This window comes from Oncorhynchus gorbuscha, linkage group LG16 (genome assembly GCF_021184085.1).
Source record: "Oncorhynchus gorbuscha isolate QuinsamMale2020 ecotype Even-year linkage group LG16, OgorEven_v1.0, whole genome shotgun sequence".
NCBI classification, from domain to species: domain Eukaryota; kingdom Metazoa; phylum Chordata; class Actinopteri; order Salmoniformes; family Salmonidae; genus Oncorhynchus; species Oncorhynchus gorbuscha.
The window spans coordinates 82,539,247-82,559,561 of NC_060188.1; the positions used below are offsets into that span (position 1 = coordinate 82,539,247).

Consider the following 20,315-nt stretch of genomic DNA (forward strand, 5'->3'; position numbering starts at 1 on the left):
AAAGCTGGTGTTCTAACCATCATTTGTCCATTAGTGATGCGGATGGATCCTTCCACTCTTCTCTCTGTACACTCATTGTTTTCCGATCTTTTTTAATCCCACCATGCCCTAACCTTTTATACCTCCTCACTTTCTTAACCTTCATTTTGTCCTTACCCTTTATTTTCACCTTCTACACTTTCACTTCAACAATTGCCTTTACAGTACCTCCCTCCCTGCACTTAAAACTGACCACAAGTGCTGAAGAGGCATTTATTGAGGTGCAACTACAACACAAGCATGTTCGTTTCACTCTTCACTTTATAAAGTTCCAACACCAGGAACAGCACAGATTCCATTCATCTACACACTACGGTTCTTCTAGGTCCTTTAACTACTTTTATGTTTATTTTATACCTCTGTTATTTATGTTTGATTTCTCTTTATACCTCTTTTATTTATATTTTATATCTATTTTATACCTCTTTTATATCTCTTTTAAACTCTCTTGTTTACTGCTTCTTCTCACACTTGTTTTGAGCTTCCATTTTCTTTCTCCCTCTCCATCCACATCAGGGCCGCACACTTCACACACTACCATTCAGACCCTCACAGTCTGTAGAGGAAGCATGTAAAGTACTGTATCCATCTCCGTCCTTCACAATCTTAAGAAGGAGTGGCCTTATTCATTGTGTGCTTCCCTATCCCACCCTCCCTCCAAAGTTTATAGTTCACAAGAACCAGAAGCACTTCTTCCTGCTTTTCTTGCCGCTGTGAGGGGGGCGTGCCAGTGTCACCGGCAGGGGTGTTTCCTGGCGGTGTGGCGTGGTGGGCTGAGGGGTCACAGTGGGCAGGAGGGAAACCTCTGGAGGGTCCTCTACCCTCCACGTGCGGGTCACTGCCCCCTCCTGCAGTCGGAAGTCATGCTCCACACTGCAAAGGAGGGAGAGAAGGAAGGTTTAAGTCACAAATACTCATCTCACATGATCATGTCAACCTGAAAACTGTACCATGCTGGCTTGGATATTTGCTTTTCACATTGGGTGCATTCATAAATTCACTCTGGCAATCAACTGTGATATAAGTGCACTCTGGTTTGATAGTCCAATTTGTAAGTCGCTCTGGATAAGAGCGTCTGCTAAATGACTTAAATGTAAATGTAAATAGTCTCAGAGCGCAGAATAATTGATGCATTTACGAACTACCTACAACCAGTTGTTAAGACAGGTTTCAGTTAACATAAAAAAACACAATTCAATTGTTGCCAGTAACACAGTTACAATCACTAACCCTTATACAGTATACTCTTAGAAAAAAATTGCCAGAGTGAAGTGTTCTCTCATTTATGTCTGAAAGTAGCTAGCAAGCTAGCCAACTTTAGCCAGTTAACTTCAGTGCTTGACTGCAGTTGTGAGATCAGAACTCTTGGATCAACCCTACTCTTCAGCCCAAGCAGCCAGAGCGTCCAGTATGTGCTCCGACCACTCTAATAGTGAATGGCTCGGAATTTACAAACTGAAAATCTGACAACACTCTGAATTTATGAATGTCCCAGAGTGCACTCTGACACTGGAGGCAATTTACCAACGCACCCATTGTCATTTCCTGCACTCTTAGATATAAGCTGCTATCTAGAACCTAAAATGGTTCTTCGGCTGTCCACAAAGGAGAACCCTTTGAAAAACCCTTTTGGTTCCAGGTAGACCCCTTTTGGGTTATATGTATAACCCTTACCACAGAGGGTTCTACCTGCAACCAAACATTTTTTTTTTTATCTGGAAGCAAAAAGTGTTATCCTATACGGACAGCTGACGAACCCCTTTGGAACCCTTTTTTCTAAGTGTGCTTGGTTCCAGAAACTATGTTGGATAAGTAAGCAGATCAGCAGAGTACAGCTTGGCTCGGCTTGGTTCAGCTTGACTCTGTAGTGTGAATGAACCAAAAGAGGGGTAGAAAAAGGAAGGGAAGAAATAAGTCAAATAAAAGGCAGCTAAGATACTGTGTCATAAGAGATGGACCCAGTATGTAGGAGTAGCGTCAGTTTTAAACTCTGATGCACCTCCTCCACAGTCTTTAAGATATTCGGGTGAGGCATTAATAAATAAACACATTGTAGATAAAGAAAAGCCTATATGGACAATATTTACTGGCTGAACTACTTTTGTCAGCAGTTGCACGTTCAGTATACGAAATTGTGCTTCCCACTGCAAACAGATTTCTTCTCTCTTTTTTGACTTTTCTGCCTGCTGATTCTTGCTGATTACGCAGTGAGTGTCCTAGTTTGCTAGGTAGAGTTTCTCATCACAGCAGAGATGCTTAGATGAAGTGAGGAGTCCCTCTTTCAGTGGGAGGAGAGAGAGAGAGAGATGCTGAGGGAGAGACTTGACACAACAGCAGGACCCTGAGCTTCAGAAGAGCAACAACTGCAGAACAATGATATGTAACGGGAGTTTCATATTCCTCTCGAGTCATACTAGCTGTCAGAATTTGCCACACACACATTTAGGAATTCAGGCACTCAGACAGACGCAAGCAGGTAGAGTGGACAAACAGCAGGCAGAAACACTAAATGGGAACATTACAGACAGGGTATGTCAAAGAGGATCCATCCCCACTATACACTACAGACAGTAGCCTAGAAGGTGGTGAAAAGCCAGTTCAAAACTAAACCTCTTTTCATAAAGCGCGTTGATGTCTGCTGTGTGGCGACTGCTAAAGCTTCAAACAAAAACACAGACCAACTGTAGCAAAGCATAAATAGTGGAGAGGCAGCATCAAACACTAGCTGAGTAGCCTACTCCCTCTGCCCCATCCTAACACACACACACACACACACACACACACACACACACACACACACACACACACACACACACACACACACACACACACACACACACACACACACACACACACACACACACACACACACACACACACACACACACACACACACACACACACACACACACACACACACACACACACACACACACACACACACACACACACACACACACACACACACACACCACTATCCCAACATCACTCCCCCGGGGAGATGTCCTGTGTTCGCGATGTGTTCCTCTGTGCAAATGAATAGCCCCAGTCAGTGGGCCCAGCGTGATCAAGGCTCTAGGGCACTGGAGGGAGCTGTCCTCCCTCAACCTTAATTAACTTGGCTAACTTCGAGCAATGAGGAGCCTACGTAGTGACTACAGTACAGTGCTGTGTCAAGAAGCTAAGCACCAAATACAACACATGCATGCGCACGTGCACGCGCGCGCACACACACACACACACACACACACACACACACACACACACACACACACACACACACACACACACACACACACACACACACACACACACACACACACACACACACACACACACACACACACACACACACACACACACACACACACACACACACAGATTCCGATAGTGAGATCTAAGAGAAAGTGATAGGTATGGGATTATTTACATGGGATCTTATCGATGATATGCATCTATACAGTGTGCGGTGTTTATGCATTTAATCTGATCTTTAATTAGATCTTTTTGAAAATATTTGAAGACATGGTTATTTGAAGAAGTTTGAGAAAATACTGTAAGATGTTATCATATACTGTAAGGAAATATTTGACAGTTTTCTGCGTTTTTCTTGATTCTATTGTAGGGGGGTTATGTTGAACACAGCTATAGCCTAAAGGGACTAGGGAAAGGAGGATCAAAGAGATTACAAAGTCAACAATAAAATAAATGGGAATGTTCCTCTCAATGCTGAAAAGGTTTTAGCAGGAAGCCATCCCATTCTACTGAGTGGCCTGACCTTGCTCTGCAAAGTTTTATATCTTCTGAGACTTGTACTTTTTAAACTATTTTTGTTGGTTTGTTTCCACAACTGGGTACCGGTTGTATGCTGAAATAGTAGCGACCTTGCTCAAGGGCACCACAACAACGTACCGCACCAGAGACTTGAATCAGCATCGTTCTGGTCACAACCCCACTAGTCGTCCTAACCCTTAGGTCTTATGGCATATTGTTGCCCTGACAATATTATTAGAGAAAATAAACACAAGAAAACTGCAAACTATTGACTGAAACAATTCTATTAAGGGTAGAGTGACACTCACTCACTCAGATGAGTGTCTGATCATCCAGGATGAAACACCATTTTGTCCAAAGGGAATGGGCTCCGGTGGATTGGATAGTAAAATGTGACCGACCAGCTCGGTTTTATGTAGCAACGTTTGAAATAGACTCAGAGCAATACAATTGAATATCATACACTACAGGTAAGGAACAATGGGAAAGTAATTCTGCTTTGAAAATGTATAAACTTGTAACCCCACTTTTGAGAAAAAGGCTCTTGAATGTTTTGGTACACCTACTGGAGATCTCTTCTTTGTGTACACCCATTCACCCATCCATCTCTTTAAGGAGTCACATGTGTAAACAATCAAAGATTTCAAGACTAAAGGCTGGTTTATATTACGTCTATCAATATGTCTGTATACAGTTGTCATTCATCACAACAAGGTCATTATTTGCAAGTTAATATAATTAATAGTTAAGATAATTAGAAAAAATAGCTTATGGTTGTAAATGTGATGAATTAAAAGCAGGGCATTCTACTGGATAATTGTTGGAACTTTTCTCGTTGGCCTAACGTTAAATCCTAATTTGACTTTGGTGCAGGTCATGTTCTCCTTCACATTACCGTCTCTGGTAAACACACACTATATCATATAAAATCAAAGTTCATTTGTCACATGCACAGGATATAGAAAGTGTCAAAGGTACAGTGAAATAGCTACTTGCATGTGGAGTCTTGTTTAGACGTAGAATAATATTACTAAACATTTCATACATGTACAGTAATGTTAGCTAGCTGCTTTAAGTTGCAATGAGAACGACTTCTGACAAAATTACAAACGTATAATACAATGTAGCTAGGTAGACTCTCTTACCCGTATACACAATGAACGCTTCTCCCTTTCTGTCACGGATGCCATGGTTGCCCTTAGTTTGAAGATGTAATTTGGAGACAGGTATTTTATACAACAGCCTTCGACTCCCTCTGCATTTGCAATCAAACGCCTGAAATTTCTCCATCCTCTTGGATATCATACTCTGCTTCCACCGGGCATTCCACTGATTTCAAAACTCAGTCCTTCAGAAAGAGAGCTATCTTTAAAAGACATCTGAGTTAGAAAGGATTACCTACACATACTGAGCAGCTCATTATAGACAGAAGAGTGCAACATGGCATACCAATCCAAACAGCATGTCCAGCCCATCCATTATTTCAGCCAATCATGGCTAGTGGGAGCGTTCCTGTCTTTTCTGTGGCTAAACCAACTAGGTTTATAATTTAACAATTGTATTTGTATTTACAGATGGCATACACATTTGTTATTAAGGCACATGAAAGTTCACATGTTCAAGAAGGCATTTCTGCTCGAAAACGCATTTTGAAAAAAACATGTTTACTTTCAAATGCCTCTCCTGTGAGGTAGTGACACGGATCACTACATTTATGATTTCAGTGTTTACCTGTTTTTTATGTATTGGAGATTAAATTAGATTGTACAATTACAGAGGCAATAAAGTTTTATGCTCACCATCTGTGCTTGATGATATTCCAGGGGACATCATGTAGGAGTTGTTTGATTCAGGTGGGAGATTCAGTATGTCTCAACCCATGACTTTTATATAATATTCATATTTAGGAGTAGCTAGCAGTTAAGGAACAGCAGGTGATGGACATTTCAATCAATCAATCAAACATATTTTATAAAGCCCTTTTTACATCAGCAGGTGTCAGAAAGTACTTATACACTTGGAGAATTTATTCCACATTTACCAGCAGAAAACAGCATATATATTTGTAGTTCTCTCCAAGGAACCGGGACTAAACATGTTAAAAGAAAATAACATTTTGTTTTAGTGGGAAACTAAACTGAACATTTTGCTAAAGGCTCAGGGGCTTTAACTCTCTCTTTCTCTTGGTCTCTGTCTCTCCGTCTCTCTCTCTCTCTCTTATACCTGGACCTGGAGACTTGGACACATTTGCATTCTGTTCCACCAAGTACCTCATTGGCATTCAGTTCCCAAACTGTGACCATTCTTTGAAAATAGTCTCTCTTTTTACTTGAGTACACCATCAGGACGGGCAGATTGTGTAGTGAGCTATAAAGAATGTGTGTCATAGAGACCAAAGTGCCGTTGTTTAGGTTTTTTATGACGTATCCAGAGGGGTGCCATTTTGTAGGCTGTTATCCTATTAGTTTAGTCTCTCCAACAGTATGTTATCAAGCACTGCTGGACAACAGTGGCTGACACAATTTTAACTACTTTCAGGTATGAAACAAACAGACACTCATAATATAAAAGATACAATTCCCAGTTTATGCTTCAAAACCAACTTTATAAGAGGTTTTAAAAATAGGCTCTATTGGACTCAAACTTACATGACACACAGTAAGACATTGTTGGCAAAATAGATGGATGCAGTTCAATGCATGATTCATTAAATTCACCAATACATTTCTTGGTAGTCCCAAAAAATACTGCTATCAGGTTATAAATCACAGATGGCCTGGTACATTGCTTGCTGCATCCACACATTCGGGATTCACTGTTTCAGTTTCAACGACTCAATATTTTGAACAAAAACGCACGACTGTAAATACGGCTGGGAATGCGAATACAAACTAGCAAGGACAATGATCACAAGTCAGTCATAACGTGCCCAATAGGCTAGCGCACATGTCAATCTAAAGGTCCGCGGGCCGAATAGAATACACAGCATATTATGCATATCTGCAAGCATAGCAGCAAAGGCTGGACAAATATTATTGATCTTTTTTTTGTTTTAATGTTAAAATTATATATACATATATATCCTATGTACATAAGTGGGAATTATAACGGGCCATATCCTTTCAAAGAAAACAATAAAGCAAAAGCCTGCGGAGTTCTGTCATACTATCCAGGTCTATGCACAAACAGTTCGAGATCCAGAGTCCCTCCCTGTTGCCGCTTGTTATAGACACCATACCAGCTCCTAGCTGTGCCCTGGACATCATATGTTAATTGATTGCCCCCCATCTTTCATCAGAGTTTGTACTGCTTGGTGACCTAAATTGGGATATGCTTAACACCCCGGCCATCCAACAATCTCAGCTAGATGCCCTCAATCCCACACAAATTATCAAGGAACCTACCAGTACAACCCCAAATCCGTAAACATGCGCACCTTCATGGGCCCTCTAAATGGGCTCTCTAAATACACCTCTGCTGTTTTCAACCAGGATCTCAGAGATCACTGCCTCATTGCCTGCGTCCGTTATGGGTCCATGGTCAAACAACCACCCCTCATCACTGTCAAACGCTCCAGAAAACACTTCTGCGAGCAGGCCTGGCCAGGGTATCCTGGAAGGATATAGACTCAACAGCCTTGGTTTCTCTAATGACTGCTTCACCTGTTTCACAAACTACTTCTCAGATAGAGTTCAGTGTGTCAAATCGGAGGGCCTGTTGTCCAGACCTCTGGCAGTCTCTATGGGGGTGCCACAGGGTTCAATTCTCGGGCAGACTCTTTTCTCTGAATATATCAATGATGTCGCTCTTGCTGCAGGTGATTCTTTGATCCACCTCTACGCAGACGACACCATTCTGTATACATCTGGCCTTTCTTTGAACACTGTGCTAACAAACCTCCAGACGAGCTTCAGTGCCATACAATACTCCTTCGGTGGCCTCCAACTGCTCTCAAATACTAGTAAAATGAAATGCATGCTCTTCAACCGATCGCTACCCAACCGCCCGTCGAGCATCACTATTCTGGATGGTTCTGACTTAGATTATGTGGACAACTACAAATACCTAGGTGTCATGGCTAGACTGTCATGGGTGGAAGAAGAGGAGGACCAATGCGTAGCGTGGTGAACAACTGAACACTGGGGGGGGGGGGGGCAAACTAACAGTCCTGTATGTTGAAGAAAAACACTGCACAGAAAATAATCACCCACAACTCAAGGGTGAAAACAGGCTGCCTAAGTATGTTTCTCAATCAGGGACAACGACTGTCAACTGCCTCTGATTGAGAACCATACCAGGCCAAACAGAAATACCAAGTCATAGAAAAAATAACAGACTGCCCACCCAGCTCACGCCCTGACCATACTAAAACAAAGACATCACAAAGGAACTAAGGTCAGAACTTGACAGATAGTGTGGTCGACAGCTTATCGTAAGGTACTCTACCTCAGGCAAGCAATACCTAGAGATTTCATTATTATTAGACACCGCGCACCAGTTGTTATTGACAAAAAGACACACACCCCCACCCCTCGTCTTACCAGAGGTAGCGTCTCTGTTCTGTCGGTGCATGAAAAATCCCACCAGCTCTATATTGTCCGTTTCTTCGTTCAGCCATGCTTCGGTGAAACATAAGATGTTACAGTTTTTAATGTCCCGTTTGGTAGGATAATCTTCATAGTAGGTACTCACTTTTTATTTTCTAACTATTGCACGTTAGCAAAGAGAATGGAAGGCATTGGGTGTTTATTTGCTCGCCTCTGGCTTCTCAGCAGGATCCCCTATCTGCGTCCCCTTTTCCGGCGTATTTTCTCCACGCAAAAGGCGGGGATCTGGGCCTGTTCCAGTGAAAGCCGTATATCCTTCTCGTTGGACTCGTTAAAGTTTATTTCAGTCGGAGCTGAATAATCTCTTTTCCGATGTCCAGAAGTTTTCGGTCATAAGAGCCGGTAGCAGCAACATTATGTACACAATAAGTTTAAAAATAAGTTAAACAAAACGCAAAAAATAACAAAATTGCACAATTGGTTGGGACAATGTCAAACGTCAGCCATGTTCTTCGGCACCATCTTCCCTCATTAGATTTAAGCTCATCTCGCTCTGGCTAGCATTAGTTGATCTTGTTAGTGTTGATGTGCAAATAAGGGACAGAAAGCCTAACTTTTCATGGTTGTTTGATCAATAGGACTGTGAAGTTCTCAAATGTAAGAGAACTCCTGTGGTATTTGCATATTTACAGAAATCCATTCAGGTGTATTTTGTGGCTTTTGGCAAATGCGTTTTAATGATCTACGGTTGCGCTGTTGCTACTGCCTATAAACACACAGTCCAGTTCAAAGTGAATCGCAGGCACATGTGGCAAATGGCTTATATGCATATGTAACAGTATAATTTTAAACCGTCCCCTCGCCCATACCCGGGCGCGAACCAGGGACCTTCTGCACACATCAACAACAGTCACCCACGAAGCATCGTTACCCATCGCTCCACAAAAGCCGCGGCCCTTGCAGAGCAAGGGGACCTACTACTTCAAGGTCTCAGAGCAAGTGACGTAACCGATTGAAACGCTATTTAGCGCACACCGCTAACTAAGCTAGCCGTTTCACATCCGTTACACATATAGGCCTACTTTAGCTCTGATTGGGTATGGCGCACCAGTCTGAGTAGACTCCGGTCCTGGACAAGACAGATGTTTTTATTAGATTTTATTTACTGCAGTGTCTATCAATTGTCCAAACGCACGTTACTTTCCCACTCTATATTGCTACAGAATTTTCACAAATGCCTTACTATACGTCATTCCCAAACATTCTATGGATTTATGAAAACATGAAAATGACCATATCTAAGTGCTTGCTTGTCAGAAAATGTTTTTTTTTTAATTGTCAGATTTTTCCTGGGGGTGTACATGAACAGGTTTGAATACGATTTCATGTTGCTAAAACACTGTCAGTTCCACTTTAAATATAACCTTTCAAACTGACATTTAGTAGTAGATCTAAGCGAGAGGGGGTGCACTTTCAGTATGTAGCTTTAATCCAGCTGCATCATAGGATCCTAATATACTAAAGTGCACACACACAGAGAGATAAATGCAAACATGCCTGTGTGTATGCTTGTATGTGTGCGTGCTCTTTAAAACAGGTAGTTTGGCTACTCAGTGATGGTGGATTAAAAAGCGAGTTGAGGTGATGGATAGCTGGATACTGCCTTTGTTTGTCCTGAGACTAACTGCTACGCTGTTGAGCTATTGACTGATAGCTGCTGGAACGAAAGGAACTGATGGATGGATGGATGGAAGAAAGAAAGAAAGAAAGAAAGAAAGAAGGAATGAGTGGAAGGATACCGATGATATTTCAGGAGGAGAGGTGTGACACCTTACTGGAGGAATGGAGGGATGGGGAAGAGAGAGAGAGAGAGAGAGAGAGAGAGAGAGAGAGAGAGAGAGAGGGGGGGGAGAGAGAGAGAGAGGTAAATATCACTTAGCATCTCTCCAACTGTCTCTCCCATTCACTCACACATGAACACACTCATAGCAACCACGTTGAGCTTACTCTTTTCGTTTGTTTTTTAGTCTTTTTACATTTTCGGACTGTGAAGGTTAAGATGATCCCAAGGGGAGTGGCAAAAATATGGTTGAGGAGTGGAGCGAGAGAGTGGTGGAAGGGGAGGGTAGGGGAGGGGTGTGCAGAGAGGCAGGAAATAGGGAACAGGCTGAGAGGAATGGGCAGGAACACACTTAATGCTCCACAAAACTTGACATCCTCGGGCGACTGATGGAGGATGGCGGTCACCGACAGCAGAGGCCAGGCATATCAACCTGACCACAACGTTTTCTTAATGGTGCTCTGTAGAAGGGATGGAAGAAGGAATGAATGCTGAGAACTAATGGTGCAGTCCATTAGGTGAGAACTACTGGTGCAGTCCATTAGGTGAGAACTACTGGTGCAGTCCATTAGGTGAGAACTACTGGTGCAGTCCATTAGGTGAGAACTACTGGTGCAGTCCATTAGGTGAGAACTACTGGTGCAGTCCATTAAGTGAGAACTACTGGTGCAGTCCCATTAGGTGCAATATGGATTTGTAAAAGGAACAGTGCAGTGATATGAAATTACACTTTTATAATTAACCTAAAGCAATCAGACCTATTCTTAATTCAGATGGGTTGGGTTAAATGCAGAAGACACATTTCAGTTTAATGTTTACAGTTGGTCAACTGACTAGGTTTCCCTTTCCCTTTCCTTTTTATATTTAGTCTCTCCCAGACTTCCACCACCATAAACATACTTTTAGTCAGCTGAAGTAAACAAACAGTTTTTGTCTGTAACTTTTTTGGTTATTGAATTATTCACCAAAATACTTTAACATTTACAGATGTTTCTGTAAATTATAATATATGATATTGAGTCTATCTGCTAGTTTAACATTATTGGACAAATCGAACCATCTCACTGGTTGATTCAACGTTGTTTCCACGTCATTTCAACCCAAAACATCTATTTGATGAAGTTCACTCAACATGGAAAACTGATTGGATTTTCAAAAAAGTAATCACCCAATGGGCATTTTGTGTTTTTTTTACCTAAAAAATAAATGTACTTATCATATATCATATATTCTTATCAAAACAAGACATTGAACTGACGTCTGTGGGATCCTTCTCATATTGCATCCAAATAGCAGATTCATCCTCTTACATTAAGAGACGACCTATTTCAGCAGATTGGGGATTGTGCTAATGTAAGCGGTTTAGCTTGGCCAATTTAGCTGTGGGTGTGATGTGAGTGTGATTAGTATTTATATTACACAGCCACATTAGGCAGTTTATTCTTGTTATGTATGGCACTCTCTTCCCTGTTTCAAAGACATGATGGCATGACACGGATGGATACCATCTGGCATCAATATTGGCATGAGCAGTATCTGTGATTATTGCCAAAGACAGCATAAACAAGGGTTCTCTATCATTCCTTATCTCTCTCTCTCTCTCTCTCTCTCTCTCTCTCTCTCTCTCTCTCTCTCTCTCTCTCTCTCTCTCTCTCTCTCTCTCTCTCTCTCTCTCTCTCTCTCTCTCTCGCTCACACACACACACACACACACACACACACACACACACACACACACACACACACACACACACACACACACACACACACACACACACACACACACACACACACACACACACACACACACACACACACACACACACACACACACACACACACACACACACACACAGACAGACACACACGTTTCAGTTTCAGAAATAAACACCTGCAGTCACATACACACATACTATACAACAAATATTTTTTACATCTCAATGGAGTACGCTGTTAAATTAATGTAATTTATGGATCCCTGGTTTACAGCAATAACAACATGTACCATTACATTATGTCAGAGTGTGCATTATTGTATCCTATTATGTTCACTTGAAGGTGTGTGTAGCTCAATTATAATGTGGATCTCGCTGAGAGAAGAGCCAGATCATGCTGGCTGAGCATCATATCCCTGTGCTATTTCATCCAAATGGGAATCGAACACACAGGGTTTCTTCCACCTCTCCCCTGTGAGCCGCCTGTTGCTCTATGGCCTGGCTGCCCCTGAAGGAAACATGGATTGCATCAGGAGCACAGCGCACTACCGACCCTGCCCTTTACAAACACACATGCACACGCGTGTACACACACACCATCTACTCCATTGTCCACCTCATCCGCAGGCCGCTAACTCAGATACACTGACAGGGTATTTAGCGAAAGGTCGGCGTAAAGAATCGGACAAATCCCTCTTTAGAAAAACACGATTCCTACTCATCTAGTTCTGCAGAATGCACACGTCCAGTCTATCGTTTAACGCTTTGCTCTTTCTGTTCTTCTCTTTCTCACACAACCACCACACACTCATACCATTGGAGGTCGGTGCTATTTAAGATGAGGGAGACAGATTCTTTTTTTATGAGCATGGCCTTATTTCTATTACAGCATACTGGATGACTGTCATTCATATTCCATTCATCCAGCTCAATGTAACATCAATAGGTTTGGGCTGCTATATGATACTCTTATTTTCCCTCTACCCATCATGAGGTTGCTACAACCTAGCCAATTAATGAAAGTTTACAACGTAGGTGCACACAGGTCAAGAGAAAGATTTGAGGTGGCAGACAGTGACATATGGAGAGACAGTGACACATTCAATACCGCCTTGCACACTCTTGCCTGCATCTAGCTGATCTAGGGTGTAATCATTAGTCCAACAGTTGCAAACAAGAGTTTCTATTGGACAAATTCAGGTATGTTTATCCCCGTTTTGTTCCATTTGCAAAACATTTTTCAACAGAATGAATACACATCAACATAGTTCACTTTCATAGCAGCCACTTTGTAGTCCTTCTCACATTTCCACTCTCTCCTACATTTTAGTCATTTAGCAGACACTCCTATCCAGAGAGTACTTAGTGCATAGTATATTTTCTTTGTACTGGTCCCCTGTGGGAATCAAACCCACAACCCTCGCACTGCAAGCACCATGCTCTACCAACGGAGCCACAGTACATGGGACTCTCCTTTGCTCACCTTTTCCCTCCACTTCTGGACTTCAATGTACAACACATCAGCTGTCTGTGACCAGGCAAAAACAAAACCTTTCCAAGCCAAACCACATAACCGCTAACCCCTATATCATTGTCACCATTTTAGCCACCAAGTAATATCATAGTCAACATGGGGTCTCCGGAAGGTGGTGATTGACTCCAGGACAGCGGAGTCAATCACCACCTTCCGGAGACACCTGAAACCCCACCTCTTTAAGGAATACCTAGGATAGGATAAGTAATCCCTCTCACACCCCCCCCCCCTTTAAGATTTAGATGCACTATTGTAAAGTGACTGTTCCACTGGATGTCATAAGGTGAATGCACCAATTTGTAAGTCGCTCTGGATAAGAGCGTCTGCTAAATGACTTAAATGTAAATGTAAATGTAACATAACTAATAGAACTAACACATTAGTAAATCCGCTACAATCATGCAGCACAGTAAGCAGTCAGTAAGCAGTCAGTAAGCAGTCAGTAAGCAGTCAGTAAGCAGTCAGTAAGCAGTTTAGCAGTTACACCGGTGGGCCCCGTGTCAATACATTAGTAAAACCAAAAGCTTACCTTAACTAGGAAGAGTTCCATTCCAGTGTTGGATAGTCATAGTCAGAAAGCTAACATAGCATCCCTCTGTTTGAGCCGGGTGTTTGAGTTGGCAAAACTAGCCAGCTGCATTTGCTAGCTACCGTAAGTAAGTGAAATTTTGAAATCGCTCTCATTTTTCCATTTAAAAAAAAATTATGCATTTGTTCCAAACTGTTCAACTATTGTCTTTCTCTCTCTACATTTGAATTACTATGTAAGTCTGAGAATCATGAGCCTACTAGGTTTTGCATTGAAGTCAATGTACCCAGAGGTGGACAGAAGCTAGTTGTCCTCTGGTACACCATTGTGCTACCCTACAGAGTGCTGTTGAGGCTACTGTAGACCTTCATTGCAAAACAGTGTGTTTTAATCTATTATTTGGTGATGTGAATATATTTAGTTTAGTTAAAAAGGATAACTCTTTTAATGTTTTACTATTTTTATTTGTATGAAATTCACTGAGAAGGATGGTCCTCCCCTTCCTCTTCTGAGGAGTCTCCACTGACATACACACATACACATACATGCACTCTCTCTCTCACTCTCTCGCTCATGTGTAGGAGCCTAATGTGATTTCCTACTCTACCAGGGCTTTCCACGACCTTTTACGATCATTTCAGGTACCGTCGTTGTCGTCAATGTTTAATGAATGACTTTAAGGTTGGCACCGTGTGAGAAGACTTCCTTCCAGAGACGTAGTCACACAGAAAGTTCATCTTGGTCAGAAGTCAGTAAGTGTTTGTAAGGCATAACAGAGGAGACTAGAAGACGAAGGATATATAGTGGCTGTTCTGCTGTTGTATTGTAAAGCAGGTTTTGATTCGTCAGGACATAGGGAAATATTTTGTTCTAATTTATTCAGTTGTCAAGGTGGAAAACAAACTGGTAAATAACCCACCCACGCAGTACCCATTCCTCTCACCTTCTGTGGCCTCCCTTCAGCCTTCCTCCATCACCCACCCACGCAGTACCCATTCCTCTCACCTTCTGTGGCCTCCCTTCAGCCTTCCTCCATAACCCACCCACGCAGTATCCATTCCTCTCACCTTCTGTGGCCTCCCTTCAGCCTTCCTCCATAACCCACCCACGCAGTACCCATTCCTCTCACCTTCTGTGGCCTCCCTTCAGCCTTCCTCCATCACCCACCCACGCAGTACCCATTCCTCTCACCTTCTGTGGCCTCCCTTCAGCCTTCCTCCATAACCCACCCACGCAGTACCTATTCCTCTCACCTTCTGTGGCCTCCCTTCAGCCTTCCTCCATAACCCACCCACGCAGTACCCATTCCTCTCACCTTCTGTGGCCTCCCTTCAGCCTTCCTCCATAACCCACCCACGCAGTACCCATTCTTCTCACCTTCTGTGGCCTCCCTTCAGCCTTCCTCCATAACCCACCCATGCAGTACCCATTCCTCTCACCTTCTGTGGCCTCCCTTCAGCCTTCCTCCATAACCCACCCACGCAGTACCTATTCCTCTCACCTTCTGTGGCCTCCCTTCAGCCTTCCTCCATAACCCACCCACGCAGTACCCATTCCTCTCACCTTCTGTGGCCTCCCTTCAGCCTTCCTCCATAACCCACCCACGCAGTACCTATTCCTCTCACCTTCTGTGGCCTCCCTTCAGCCTTCCTCCATAACCCACCCACGCAGTACCCATTCCTCTCACCTTCTGTGGCCTCCCTTCAGCCTTCCTCCATAACCCACCCACGCAGTACCCATTCCTCTCACCTTCTGTGGCCTCCCTTCAGCCTTCCTCCATAACCCACCCACGCAGTACCCATTCCTCTCACCTTCTGTGGCCTCCCTTCAGCCTTCCTCCATAACCCACCCACGCAGTACCCATTCCTCTCACCTTCTGTGGCCTCCCTTCAGCCTTCCTCCATAACCCACCCACGCAGTACCTATTCCACTCACCTTCTGTGGCCTCCCTTCAGCCTTCCTCCATAACCCACCCACGCAGTACCCATTCCTCTCACCTTCTGTGGCCTCCCTTCAGCCTTCCTCCATAACCCACCCACGCAGTACCCATTCCTCTCACCTTCTGTGGCCTCCCTTCAGCCTTCCTCCCTTCCCTTCCTCTCTCCTCCTCTTCTCTTCTTCCCTCTCCTCCTTTCCCCTCTCCTCTTTTCCCCTGCCCCTTCCTCTGAGTATGCACCAAGCTTTCCCCCATCATCCCTCATCCCTCTTTAGGTGTGAAATGCATTGGTATTCTGCGGAGCAGAGAGATGGGAGGGGAAAGTGACACAGCCAATCTAATAGAGGAGGCGGTCATGCCTGATGTCTGTCAAAAAACATATTTCTGAGGATCAATCCGTGAAAATACCCAGCTGTCACATCCAATGAGCTATCCCTTTTCACAGAAAAATGTCTTCATGTAGTTGCCAAGCCCTGCTATGGCTCGGGCTCAGACTCAGGCTCCGCATTGAGGAAGTGAGGGAGATGCCAATGAAAGCAGACGTGAACCCAAAACCCGGGACGACGGTAGCATTCTGGGTCTCTGGAGCTCTGCAGCCAGCCAGAAGCACATTATAAATGTCATAAGAGAAGTGAAACTTACAGTGGTGATTTTAGAATGTCAATCTTGATGGGGCAAACTCAGCATTTGTTCTTTTTAGATGCATGCCAATGAAGCCACTATACAACATAAACAATACATGAATTGCACTATAATGGTGACAAACCGTGCCCACAAACCGTTAGGGCCTACATAAAGCTGTGCCAACAGTGGAGCTTTCATTTCAGCACCATGGAGTGAATCCTTACCACCCCTACACCTGGCGGAGCCTCGTTTAGCCGAGAAACAGCTCATTCAACCACATTTACTTGCTTTTTAAAAACCATAGCTGATATGGCTGATTTGCTTAAATTAACACATTTTTGACTGACTCCTTGTGGATTTGTGTTACTTGATAAGAACCACATTCTCCTTCAATAATAATGAATGCCAACACGAGTTCACTTTTGAACCATACACAAACATTATTACATTTATGTTCAGTAAATTCACAATGTTTATTCTTATATCATTAACAGCTCTAAGTATAAGTGCAAGCAAACGAACTGCGACGAGATAGACCTATTCGTTCAGCGACAGGAATGGAGAGATGTTCAGATAAATTCAGCCAGATGTTGAGACTCAGAGGTTAGCCTACTGTTTGACATATTGTATCATGTGGTCTAAAAAGCAAGGAAAATACAATCACGAGGATCCACTTTTATAGACAATATATCGACGCACAGACAGCGCATTAGGCAAACAAAACAACCCTTGCAATATCAACTGGAATTACATGTGTCTATTACTGAACATTATTTTTATTTTTATTTTGTTAATGGGAAGTGACTGTCACTGGCGAACATGGTTACAGACCCAACAACATTATTGCTCCTGGTGTAGAAAAGCACATGAGGTGATTATAATACACAAAGTAAGCAAAACAATGATATGCATCATTCTAACATGACCTAAATGATGAATAAGATACTAATGTGATAGCCATATAAGAAATATAACAATGGCATAATGGGAGGAGGAGTGGATAAGAGGCGTCATTTCGAATAAGACATGAGCAAGCTGAGACTGATGTAGCCTATTTGCCTATTTTTTCATCCACACAACTTAATGCATGCTATGATTCTGGCAAGCACGTACTGTACCTACTCTCCTCCGTCTGTTGGTTGTGAAGGTCACGGCTTGTCTGTATGTGGCGTCTAGCTGAGCCACAACATTTGATTTCCCCAGTTTAAGAGCGTTGTCTACTTGTGATGCACAATTTTCAGGTTTTGAGACAGTAAGCCACTGCTTCCTTCCAAATGGTTGAATTTGCAATGTTTATGTAAAATGGTCCAAGAGCACCGAGACTCCGATGATATTGACATGATCAGTCCAATCAAAGCCACGGGAGATATAACATGAATTGACATCATTTTATCTGTGGCCAATGACCTTGAGCCTTCTTGGATGGGCATTTCTACTGTCAATCCATGTTACCACCCCAGGTGGACTTGAACTCCTTAGTTCTCCCATAGATTCAGCGGTGATGTAGTGTCCCCATGAGTGACAGAACCCTGAGCCAATCATAGCATAATCAGAGTACGCTCTGTGCTTTCGCTGGCTGGCACTCCACCACAGAAAGCACTGTGCTATTCTGAAACAGCTGCATTATGGAGCTGCCTTACTCAAAGAAAAATACCATGTTTTTATGCTGCTTTAATAAGTTAAGTTTTTTTGCATTGTTTGCTAAACTGATATGTGACACAAATAAATGCTAGAATTACATGTAAAACTGGCCAACTTTTGTATTGTTATTATTATTTTTTAAACAGGTGGGGCTGCCACTGGATAGGGGACTCTTTCACCACAGCTGATGTCCCTTGAGTGCAAGAAAGAGATGCTGTGCTTTGTTTCTACTAGATTCTACACTTTGCACTGGTCTCAAACACACACACGGACACACACACTCACACACTGGATCTTTTTGGAGGGAATATACCCATTTGATCTTTTAACCCCCGCACAGTGCGCAGTGTGCCCTTTTGCTAATACTTACAGCACCGGAACTGGCAAGGAACTGGGACCTTGATGGTTTGAGTGAGTCATGTCCTTTTAAAAAATGCATTTAATTCCGTTAAATTCCTGTCATCCCTCTAAGGATTTTTAACATGCAGACAGCGTAACATGCTCAGTCGCAAGGACAGCTCAGTCCAGCCCAGTCCAGCACAGTCCAGCACAGTCCAGCCCAGTCCAGTCCAGCCCAGCCCAGTCCAGCCCAGTCCAGCCCAGTCCAGTCCAGTCCAGCCCAGTCCAGTCCAGTCCAGTCCAGTCCAGTCCAGCCCTCTGGCGCGGATCTTTCAGACACCGACCAGACGAGTCCTGAGGAGAGCCGTTTTGTCCCTTTAACTCTATTATCATTAAAAAAATATTTTAACACATTGATGAATATTTAAAGCAGATTAATATTTCACCGTGGCACACCGCAGTCAGGAGGTGAGAAAAAAAGATAGGAAAAGCAGCAGAAAAAGAGAGAGAGGAGAGAGAGAGGAGAGAGAGACGAGAGAGAGGAGAGAGAGTGAAAGAGACATTGAGATGCAGGGAGAGTCACCTCTTCTTCTTCCAACATGCAGTCTCGCTAGTCCTCTGCCTCGCCCAGGTCTCTTCTCCTTTCCTCTCCTTTCCTTTCCTTTCCTTTCCTTTCCTTTCCTTTCCTTTCCTTTCCTTTCCTTTCCTTTCCTTTCCTTTCCTTTCCTTTCCTCTCCTCTCCTCTCCTCTCCTCTGATGCATAGTCAGTCAGAGGACAGTGTAGTGTGTGAGAGCCCAGTACTGTCAACCAGTGTTGTGTCAGTGGAGTTCTGTTGCGGGAAAGCGCTGAGTCATGATGTGTGTGTGTGTGGAGAGAAGGAGAACGATGAGTTGGTAGGCGCTGTCAGGGGACGTTCATCTCAAACCCATGAGACGGATCATTACAAGTTCACACTTGCTCCAGTGACTCAATCCTCTACTCTCCCCTCTACTCCCTCCTTTGCCCCGCAGACCCAGCCGAGACTCTTCTGCATTTGCAAGACACTCTACACTTCGAGGGGGGGGTGACGGTTTTTATCGACAAGCTCCAAATCATTTGAGACTTATTTGAGGTCAAAGGTTCACATGGGATGGGCATCAAACGTGAATGAAAGCCATTGCTATCAAACAGTATATGAGCACCGCTGAATGATAACCACGCAAGCAACACATGAGGAAAAATGCACCCTCAGCAGCCATTCTATAGCGCTTATCTGCAGTTCACTGAGTACGATATGAAGGATTGTCCTCGCAAACCATAAACTCTTAGGAGCCACTCAAAGTAATTCAAAACTCATCATCCACAGAGTGGCTTCATTTTTTTCTCCATGCATTAAACTAATTAATCATAGTGTAGGGCCCTATTGGCTTCCTCAAGAAAGGTGCATCACTAAACAACATCTTGTGAGGAAGAGACAGAGGTTTGGCCAGTGATCTGATTAGACTGCTGTCCCTGTAAACCTTATAGGGCTCCAAGCAAAAGAGTTCCCTGTTAGAACTCAAGCTTTGTTCCATAAATATGCCATTAGCAAAATGCATAATAGGGAGGACTTTTATATTCCAAACGCTGCTCCCTAATTAACGTTCCTGCACGCCTCACAATGATATTTGCATATTAATATGCAGTTAATGCGCCACGGGTGCTGGATAAATAACATCAGATACAAGCCTTCCTCTACTTTTACAGATACCAGCTTTAGAGGAAAAAACTGGAAACAAATGGAGCATTTATTTGGCGAGCTGCAGTGCAATTTGTAAC

General features: G+C 43.3%; 1 protein-coding gene across 1 annotated transcript in view; it reads right to left on the reverse strand.

Moving 5' to 3' along the window:
* Positions 1-710: 710 nt before the first annotated feature.
* The window catches only part of LOC123999847 (mucin-2-like), a 60,125-nt gene continuing 40,520 nt past the window's right edge, over positions 711-20,315 (reverse strand). Inside the window, exon 4 of the mRNA XM_046305858.1 lies at positions 711-912. Coding sequence (XP_046161814.1) covers positions 711-912 — 202 coding nt within the window. The remainder of the gene's footprint in view (positions 913-20,315) is intronic.